Source organism: Chiloscyllium plagiosum, unplaced genomic scaffold (genome assembly GCF_037043375.1).
Source record: "Chiloscyllium plagiosum isolate Xiang-an unplaced genomic scaffold, Cpla_swu_hap1 HiC_scaffold_27, whole genome shotgun sequence".
NCBI lineage: Eukaryota > Metazoa > Chordata > Chondrichthyes > Orectolobiformes > Hemiscylliidae > Chiloscyllium > Chiloscyllium plagiosum.
This window is the reverse complement of record NW_028270165.1, coordinates 23,678,247-23,689,212: the sequence shown is the minus strand read 5'-3', so window position 1 is coordinate 23,689,212 and position 10,966 is coordinate 23,678,247. Positions and strand designations below refer to the sequence as shown.

General features: G+C 40.8%; 1 protein-coding gene across 1 annotated transcript; it reads left to right on the top strand.

Moving 5' to 3' along the window:
• Positions 1 to 287: 287 nt before the first annotated feature.
• LOC148143450 (putative G protein-coupled receptor 139) lies at positions 288 to 2,632 on the top strand. Its single transcript, XM_087975659.1, has 2 exons — positions 288 to 357; positions 1,728 to 2,632. Exons 1-2 carry the CDS (start codon positions 288 to 290, stop codon positions 2,630 to 2,632), a joined length of 975 nt encoding a protein of 324 aa, XP_087831785.1.
• The last annotated feature ends 8,334 nt before the right edge of the window (positions 2,633 to 10,966 follow it).

The window sequence follows — 10,966 nt, the reverse complement described above, 5'->3', positions numbered from 1 at the left end:
CACAACAACTTTGGTCAGACCAAATTTTGTCAGTATTGTTAAATGTAATGCTTCCCTTCTTTGGGTGCTGGGTGTTTCATCTTTGGTCCTTGTCACGTCCTGTGATAAACTTACTGCTGCAACAGAGCACCAACACCGGAGGACTGGTAATTACATTCATTTGTTTATTGCAATAAGTTTAATTAATGCATAATATCATAGAACCTAATTAACTCCCAGGAGCCTGACATCTATAATACTAGTCATTTCCAAAGGTTTGGCGAATGTGTTAACAGCTTCTGATAGACATGCACGGGTTGGTAACAGGTCTGCAGTTTGCCATTTACTATCCTTTCGTTGCAGCAGTCGGAGTTCCAGGTAAAGTATTACCGATAGTCAATACCTAAATCATTCACTTTATCAAAACATGTAAGTTATAATTAGCGCTTTTCACTTTGAGTGATAGTGTTCACGGCATTCAGTGAGTATGCTTCAATCCAGTCACAGCTGTAAAGCTTTTACATTAAGTTACGTAAATTTAAACACTATTAATTCATTATATCGATGTTATGACTTGTCCAAGTTATTGATGGATTTTCGAGGTATCAATGCTTTCATTCATTACATTTAACGTCGTTATTTTTTCTTTTTCTGGCATAGAACTTCCATCCCCATTAATCTATAACGTTTGTGTGTGTAAGTTTATGCAAATATCATGTCACACCTTTAAGTATACAACTTCCCAACTTACCATTGTTTCATCAGAATATAAATCAACTCTGTGTTATTGGCAAAACTATTGTTTGTGAATCGCCAACAAGTTACTGTGATTGAAAGTAGTTCGGCTGTATCATTGATAATGTTGATAAGATTGAATAGCCACAGCATCATCACAGCGGAATTGAAATTCTTTTATCTTGAAACAGATTTTCCCCCCTGTTGTTTAATTATTACATTGTAATAACTGGGATACGCAGTGTTATTCCTAATTTAGAATGGGATGAAATATTATCGACGGTGGTTATGTTGAGACAATTCAAAAATTGAATAATTTCTGATTAAAATTGGTGGATGCATTTATTAAGTAAAGGGTTTTCAACATCATAACTCTATCAGTACTTTAAAGTGTTTCCCGTTAATGGATAATTGATTATTGTCCCTAACATAGAATAGTCCTTCTGTTCCCAAACTCTAACATTGACTGCTTCTTAATATTGACACTGATATAGCATGTACTAATGATGGTTCTAAATTGACGATAAAACGCTGTAGAAACACAAATATCCTGCTCATTTCTATTTGTGTCAAAACTTTTTTGAACAAGACGTGTTTTCACTTTTTCGGAAGAGAAGTATTTTAAGATTTTTTCTTAAAATGAGCCACGTTAAAGTCTGGTTGCGGGATAGCCTGTGTTCATATAATATTCTACACATATCGTTGTCTGCACTATTATTTGGTGATTCTAGGACTTTCTATATTTCTTTGTTGGTTTAATATTTTCTTGTAAAATAGATGTCGGGGTGTTCGGTGTCAGAGCTTATCACATATCTTTCATCTTTGAATCACTGATGTGGTCTATTTTTAACCAAGATGACCGTGATAAAATTATCAAATAATTAATCCGGTATAAGAGAGTATATTCGATATTTGTTCTAGTCTCAGCCCTTTGAATTGCTCAGTGTCCAGTACAATGAATGATCTTGTTCGAGTCGAATCCATTCCGATCGTATTCTTTCTTTCTCCTGCAGCTAACTTGGCAGTAATCGTGATCTTGTCCCAAAAAAGATGCGGTCTCTCTGGATGTATTATTTATTACCTGCTGTCAATGGCAGTAGCAGATCTTCTAGTCATAGTCACGACTGTTATATTAAATCGGATTACTGGGATATTTTCACCTTATAGTTTCCTATCTATCACACCTGTATGCAGCGTGCGTACTGCTATAAACTTTGCAGTTGTCGACAGTTCTGCTTGGATAACAGTCAGTTTCACGTTTGATAGATTTGTGGCCATTTCTTGCCAGAAACTGAAAATAAAATATTGTACAGAGAATATGGCTATTGGAATTATAGGTATCGTGTCCACACTGTGCTCCCTAAAAAGTATCTTCGTGTATTTTGTATTTGAACCCATCTACATACAGAACAAGATACCCTGGCTCTGCACCATAAAATATATATATTATACATCACCTGCATGGACAGTATATGACTGGTTTCGCTGCATTTTAAACCCGCTGCTCCCATTCATTCTCATTTTACTGCTCAATGCTCTGACTGTCAGAAACATTTTAGCAGCTAATGGAGCTCGCAGGAGACTCCAGAGGAGTAGAGAGAAGCAGTGTGACCGAGAGATGGAGAAGCGGAAAAAGTCTATTGTTTTACTCTTTGCAATCTCTGGCAGCTTTATTCTGTTAAATTTATTATTTTTTGTCACGATTCTCTCTGTCCGAGTTGGGAATGCAACTTACCACTCAGGCTCTGAGATCAGTAATTCCACTTTGACGCTTCAAGAAGGCGGATATATGCTTCAAATATTGAGTTCCTGCATCAATCCGTTTATATATGCTGGGACCCAGAGTAAATTCAGAACTGAGTTAAAGAATGCAGTGAAATATCCATTGAGCTGGTTGATTAACATAAAAAAGATTTGAAACTGGAAAATCGAAGAAGAATTATTTAAACCTCTATTTTCTTTTAGAACATTCAGGTATTGCCCAAAACTGGAATAACCTTTGATCAACTGCCCTTAGCGGCCCAGATTCCTTCTACACTGACGGTCTGAATTGACTCCTCATACTCCCCACGTGGCTAAACTCGACTGTTATACTCACACGCCGCTGCGACATTTATAGATATGGCCTTTCGATGACGCCAAAGTTGTGACCTAAACCTGAATTCAATCATATTTTGGTTGTTCCACACTACTCAGATTGTGAGAAAAACTTGACTATGTCTGTGACTATAACTTTTCCTATAATCGATATACTATTGAACAAATTAAGATTAGTTTTAGTCGTTGGCATTTGATCTACACACCCTGACATCACTTTCCCTTTTTCAAGAGGGATGATCTCTTACACACACACACGGGCAAACGCACATAGACGGAGAGGGAGGTAACCATCAGTAACACGAACTGAACACCGTTTTCCAACTTCAACTGGCCGCCAGGGATCATTATTTGACCATTTGTTTGAGCAAATGCCCCATCTAAACAAAACATGACCGGCACAGAACAAAAGCACAAAACTGAGTAAATTACAAAAAAAAACTCAAACAGTGCAGTCTTTTTGAAATTGGACTGCTTCTTTTGTTGACACCGAGCTTGATTGCAAAACATAGTCCGATCATACATCGATTTATCATTAGGTTCTGAAATTAAAGTGCATAGTAGGAGACTGTGGACATCTTCGTGCGTATATAAACAATGTCACCTCAAGGAGTTTCATTTTCCTTGTCTTTATCGTTAATTGTGCATGTCCTTTTTTAGTTAATTAAACTCTCATTCCTTTCACTGTATCACAAGACCTCTGTTCTCTTTATTTTGTCCTTCAAAATCCATTTCATTGCCTCTGGCTTCTTTCAAATCCATTATATCCCTCAAAGAGTAAACTCACAGAAATACAGAATTATTAGAACGTTTACCACTCAGCACTCAGCCGGTCGTCTATCATCTGGTTCTGCTCTTCTTAGGAATAAAAGAATGATCTATAGGTATATCACGGTTTTTTTTTAATGACTAGAGAAAGATTAGAGCCAATCAAGGATAGTATTAAAAAGTTGCACGTGGAGTCATCTGTCCAATCTGTTCTATAATCCCTCAGCTGTTTTGGGGTTGTGTTCAGAAAACACCCAGTAAAGTGACTGTTCCTTACCTGTGACTGAATTCCACCCATACTGACTCAACTGTGATGCACTCTGTAATTAACAATGTTAATCCCCCTCCTCTTTTCAAATCCTCCCAGTACTTTTAAAAAAAGATTTAGAACATGGAACATCCAGCAACCAGTCCTATGCTTGTGAAATCAAAGTCCCCGTTCTGGCCACACATTGTAGTTCCAAGTACTGATCCATGCTCTGAGTTCATTACTCTTATTCCTGATACTCTTTTTACTGAAAGAACCTCCACGTTTCTGTCGTGCATTTCCCTTAGAACATCTGGTCCCAATTTATGCTTCACACTTTCTGCCAAGTAGCATTATACCACCCCCCTAATTAAATTCTTCCCCACACTATCTGCTCCTATCCCCTCCATGACGATAGTAATGTTCAGAGAGTTGTGATCACTATCACCTAAATCCTATGTCACTGAGAGTTCCGACTCCTGAACGAGTTTGTTGCCAAGCACCGAGTCCAGTATGACCTCCCCTCTACTCGGCCTGACCATATATATAGAGTCACATTATATGGTGCCGGAAAAGTACAGGCGGTCAGACAACATCCGAGGAAGAGATTCGACGTTTCGAGCACAAGCCCATCATCAGAAATGAGGCACGTGTTCCAAGTGGACTGAGAGATAATTATATTGGAAAGGGATTTGGCTTGTAGGAAAGTAGCTGGAATGTGATAGGTATATTAAGTTGGGAGTGAAGGTTATAGGTTGGAGAAGACGGTGGTGCAGATAAGTGGGAAGGAAGGTGGACACTTAAGATAGTGCAAGAGGGTGATGCCGAGTTGGAAAGGTTGGATCTGAGATAAGGTGGGGGAGGGGAAATCAGAAACTTGTGAAATCCACATCGTTCCCGTGTGACTGGAGGGTCCCAAGGTGGAAAATGTGTCTTTCTTCCTCCAGACATCGGGTGGTTATTGTTTGGCGGTGGCGGAGACCCAGGTTCTGAATATCCTTGGTGGAGTGGGTGGGAGAGTTAAAGTGTTCAGGCACAGAGCGATGGGTCGATTAGTGCGTGTGTCCTAATGTTGTTCCCTGAAACGTTCTGCAAGTAGGCGCCCTCTCCCGCCAATGTACAGGAGACCACATTGGGAGCAACGGACACAGTAGAATTGGCTGGCTGACAGAAGGCAGAGAGTAGTTGTAGATGGAAAGTATGCTGCCTGGAGGTCAGTGTTGAGTGTGGTCCTGCAGGGTTCTGTTCTTGTGCCTCTGGTCTTTGTAGTTTTAATAAATTATTTGGATGACGAGGTTGAGGGGTGGATTAGTAAATTTGTAGATGACACAAAGGTTGGACGTGTCGTCGACGGTATAGAGGGCTTCTGCAGGCTGCAGCGCGACATAGAGAGGATGCAGAGCTAGGCTGAGAAATGGCAGGTGGAGTTCAACCTGGATAAATGCGAAGTGATGCATTTTGGGAGGTCAAACTCGAATGCTGAATTTAGGATTAAAGACAGGATTCTTGGCAGTGTGGAGGAGCAGAGGGATCTAGGTGTGCAAGTAAATAGATCCTTCAAAGTTGCCACCCAAGTTGATTGGTTTGTTAAGAAAGCATATGGTGTTTTGGCTTTCATTAACAGGGGGATCGAGTTTAAGAGCCGCGAGGTTTTTCTACAGCTCTACAAGTCTCTGGTAAGAACACACTTGGAATATTGTGTCCAGTTCTGGTCGACTAATATAGGAAAGATACAGAGGCTTTGGAGAGGGTGTGAAGAAGGTTTACCAGGATGGTGCCTGGACTGGAAGGCTTGCCTTATGAAGAAAGGTTGACGAAGCTCGGACTTTTCTTTCTGGAGAGAAGGAGGAAGAGAGGAGACCTGATCAAGGTGTACACAATAATTAGTGCAATAGAAAGAGTCAATAGCCAAAGACTTTACCCCAGGGCAGGATTGACTGGTACGAGAAGTCATAGTTTGAAGATATTAGGAGGAATGTATAAAGGAGACATCAGAGGTAGGTTCTTTCCGCAGTGAGTTGTGAATGCATGGAATGCGTTGCCAGTTTACGTGGTGGAAGCAGAGTCATTGGGGACATTTAAGCGACTGCTGGACATTCACATGGATAGCAGTGAGTTGAGGGGTGCATAGGCTAAGTTACTATATTTCACACTAGAATTAAACCTCGGCACAACATCGTGGGCCAAAGGGCCTGACTGTGCTGTACTTTTATATGTTCTATGTTCAAGTGGGATCAGTGGTGAGCTGGTAAGGTAGATCCAGAATTGGCTGTTTTCATAGAAGCCAGCGTAGTGGTTGAAGTGTGGTTTTCTGACTGGAGATCTGTGATCGGTGCTGTGCCTCAGAGATCAATGCTGGTGCCGCAATTGTTTGCAAAATATATAAATGATCTGCAGGATATCCTGATACGCAATTTTCTGGGCAATGAACATTTTGGTGAGCTGCGCACAGTGAGGACGATTGCCAAAGGATCCAGCATGACTTAAATCGAATGGAGAGTTTTATAGAGAAAACGCAGATGTATTTAACCTGGATAATTGAGAGGCGAGGCATCTTTGGATTGCCTAGTGCAGGAGATAAGTATGCAGTAAGTGGCAGAAGTATTAATAGCATCATTATCAGGAGGGATCTAGTTTTATAGGTTCCCTAAAATTGGCAATAAAAGTGGATAAGGTGATCAAGATGACGTACAGCATGTTTGTTTTCATCGATCGGGGCAGAGAGTTTTAAACTGGTAAGTCATGTTGCAGCTGCACAGAATTTTAATTCGGGCAGATTTGGAATATTTTGCACAGCACTATTTTCCACACCACCGAGAACGACGTGGAGGCTTTGGAAACGGTATGGAAAACTGTTTATTCGGATGTTACCTGGTTTGGAGCGTTTTAACTACGAGGACAGTTTTGGAGAAACTTGACTTATTTTTACTTGAAAGTGAATTGCCGAGAGGCTACCTGATTGCGCTTTTTAAAATGGTAAGAGACATAGAAATAATAGATAGAGGAGTCCTTTTTTTCCCCAGAAAAGAAATATCAACTACAAGGGAGCATAGTTGCAATTTCAAAGAGGAAAGGTTTAAAGGAAATGTGAGACACAAGTTTTATTTTACACAGCACGTGTAAGTGCCTAGGAAATGGAAATGTGCGTAAAGATGATAGAATGACAACGTTTATCAGACATCTTGATAAATAGCTGAGTAACGGTTCAGCAGCTGATTGTTGGGAAGCCCCCTTTCCACCTTTACTATATCCGTCCTATCATAGAATGATTCCTTCTACAATGAGGGAAGTGACAAGAGTTATAAAGGGAAATAGAAGTGGTTCTCACTTCTGTTCATGCTGCTACAGCTGTGGTAAGGTGGAGACTTGTCTTGAGCGAGTGAGCATGCACTGCAGAGGCCACACGGAGATGGCAAGAATGGCAGAGAACAGGTAGGGAATAGGCAGGGACTAGACCATTCGAGACCGCGTAGAGAATTTTATTTTTACTTTAGAAAGGAGTCGTGTGTTGGCATTGGTTTGGAGGACCGGGTCCTACACTTTTTTTATAAAGTTCTTTGCGACAAAATTATAGCATTGGAGTGGCTAATGCTGATTAGGTGATTATTGATTATCAACAGCCATGTCAATGTAGATCGTTTCTCATCAGCTGACACCCTCATAATCCTGCTTCACACTAGAAGAAAAAATGACAATGAGAATTTGGAAGACAGAGCAGGTAAGTAGTTTCTTCTTGCTCCTGCGGCTTCTATCTTAGATGCCAACATATCGGGGAATGTTTCATTGGCATAAGCTGAATGCACTCCACAGTCACAAATGCCGGCATCTGTCACATGCCAGCCTCACCATGCTATCACAGTATATCACCATTCTACTGACATTACGCTTCTGAAATTGAATGCTGCAGCTCAGGGTTCACTGAAAACTCTCATTATGTTGCTGTTGCAAGGATACCTTCCTCTGGGAGGCAGAGCCAGCTTACAGACTGCACCTCTTGGCGGCTTACTGTGTTTGTACACACTCACATTAAGGTTACTTCAATGCTCAATAAATTGTTTCCTTGATTTATCCTGCCCTTAACAGTAATTTACTTCAGCCAGAGGGAACAAGCTTACACATTTGGTATTTTCCCATTGTTTTGCACAGACAGAAAACCAGGAAGATGATATCACTTTCCACAGTGAATCGAGGTGCCCAGCATTGTTGGGTTCAGGACAGTATGGAATACCGTTCCAGGGAACTTGGACAGGTTCATTCAGCTTCTCATGTTTATTAGGGTCAGGATCCTTTCAACGTAACGGTTCAGCAGCTGATTGTTGGGAAGCCCCCTCTCCACCTTTACTATTTCCGTCCTATCATAGGATGATTCCTTCTACAATGAGGGAAGTGACAAGAGTTATAAAGGGAAATAGAAGTGGTTAGCACTTCTGTTCATGTTGGTACTGCTGTGGTAAGGTGGAGACTTGTCTTGAGCGAGTGAGCATGCAGTGCAGAGGCCACACGGAGATGGCGAGAATGGCAGAGAACAGGTACGGGGCAGAAAGGATGAGAGGAGATGCTGCATTCAACAGTGAGTGTGGGAGATCAAGAGACTTTATGCAAGATGGGTATAGTAGCATATGTAAAGGAAGTGCGAGGTCACAAGGTGCAGGTGATAGTGTTAACTCAGAAATCTTTGGAGCACACATACATTAAAAAGCAGAACACACTTTATTATAATTAAGCTGGAGAGAAATCGATAGTCAATAATCGAGAATATCAACCATTGATATCCCTGCACATGCTAATAAAAGATCTCTGAATCTCTGGAAAGAGGCAGCATGATTTGTACCCTTAATGTGCTTTAATATCTCACTTTTCTCTAATTCCCACCAGATACATTTCTTGTGTTAATTAGGTAACCATTAGATAATTAACACATTTCGTATTGTTAAAAAAAACCTACTGAAATGGTTTCATTTGTGTCACCGCACGCGAACCAGATAATTCATACTTTTAGTATAGTTTCACATAGGTTAGCAAAGCCATTAATGTGGTGTCTTTTACGTCAACATAGATAATACCTCAGTTAAAATCAGTATTCTAGACAAAATGTTACAGAAAATGGGAAAGAAACAAATCTGCCAAGATGTGTGCATTTCTTATTCCATTTTCATGGAAACCAGGCTTAGCCATTTTTAAAGTCAAGTTATTATTCCAAACTGGAGACTTGCAAAATAGAGGACTTTAGCTACTCTTTCTCCGATACTTTAACATTCCCCCTTTTTAATCATTTCATGGTCAATCTGGCCATTCATACACGTTTCAACGAATGCAACTTGATATCAGAGACGATCAGCAATTGAACACGAAAATGCAGATAATTACAGGGAGAACGATAGTGCCAAAATAAAATAGAATGCTCCTCATACTCCTAAAGAAAGCCTGAAATGGCCACCATTCATTGAGACTACCCATACTACCATAACACATGGTATTTAGCTTTGGACTTCCGGGGTAATGTGCCTTCAGAGATCACTAATGTGGAGGTTCGGCCAAATGTGTTGGTACGGCATTTCTTTCCTACAGTGGCACAGGTTCCAGCCTTCTTATGCAATTAAAGTCCAAGATCAAACGACTTTGCAAGGCTACTGTCCTGATTGCGACAATTTCTGCATTGATATTCACCAGGATATTTGTTGTGTTGTTCGCGAAAATTTCCAGTATTTTCCTCAATTTGCTTAAATCAGAGCCCTGTAAATAGAACCAAAAGGAAGAGAAGCCATTTCAATAATTGGGAATAGAGCAGAGAGATACCTCTTCCTGCTCAAGGGTGAAGGCAATCTATCGAAGATCTGCTTAAGAGGAGCAAAATGCCCCATATAACATGATCCTCACCAGTCTGAAGGGACCCATTGATAGGCCTTGAGTCCGCTAACAAAATAAGTGCCATTATAGGCAGTTAAGTTAGAATATCCATCTTTCCATTCGCCCTTCCAAAGCATTCCTGATGTTATGTTAAGGATGCAGGACCGATCAAACAAAAAAACAACAAATTTAGTCAAAATTAAATTATGTTCAATCCATGGGATAGTGAATGAGCAATGACTGGTCCCCAAATTTATGCCAGTGGAGAAGTTCCCACTTTTAATACACGCAAATAGTGTCATTAATATTATTATTATGAACTAACAGGAAAGGGGGCATATGGGATCTGTCATAATCACGTGGGTACCAATGTCTGAAAAAGTTCATTCCATACCCTGCTGACTGCCTTAATTTTATTTGAATCATCAGAAGAGTCCCAGTGTGTTAGCTATTTAGCCACTTTGGGCCAGCTAAAGAAAACTGCCCATAGAGTGATACTCCCCTGGGAAAAGGGCGACACATGAGCACATGTCCAACAACCAAGTTTCTTTTCCCATCTCTTGGTCACTTCGAGTAGCCAAATACAAAAAGGGACTGTGATATATAGATTGTCTTGGTCGCACTACCGGAACAACACAATATTAACATGAAAGTCTCTTTCCCCCAAGGTAAATCGACTCAGATTTATCAAAATCACCAGTATCCAATGCATCTTTCTCAGTCCTTATCTATTCCTTCACTGACTCATTTACAGTCCGTTCTATGAATTCAGCGGTGTTGTCCTTGCACCTTCACAGTCGTGGGGGTGGTCAGCAGCACCTAAAACGGTCGTTCTACCTTGGCCGCAAGATCCCCCGGTCCCAGTTCTTAACCTGTAGAAAACCGCCAGGTTCTACAGTAGGTTAGTTCCTCCAGGCGAATTGTCATCTACTCGGAAGGCTTTACATACCCGTGAAGGTAAACTTTGAAGAGCTCAGGTTAATTTACACAGTTATATTCCCATTTCCTATCCCAGAATGTGCCTTTCCAATATTTCAGGAACATGGGGCCGGGCTACCCCAGATGCCCACAGAGTCCGCATTGGTTTCCGAAAAACAATCTCGGTGGGGAATACTCCTGATTTATTTGAGGGTGTAACTCTCATATGAAATAGTGACAAAAGCAGGGCCTTTAACCAGTTCAGTCCTGTTGCTTGCATCTACTGTGGGCAACTTATTCTTTGCTGTACCATTTACTCGCTCCACTATCCCAGTTGCTCCTGGATGGTGAGTACAATGTTGTTTTATGTCCAGT

Coding starts and splice junctions, on each gene's coding strand:
- LOC148143450 (XM_087975659.1), top strand. CDS start 288: ATGCACGGGTTGGTAACAGGTCTGCAGTTTGCCATTTACTATCCTTTC. Junction 358..1,727: donor TGCAGCAGTCGGAGTTCCAG/GTAAAGTATTAC, acceptor TTTCTCCTGCAG/CTAACTTGGCAGTAATCGTG.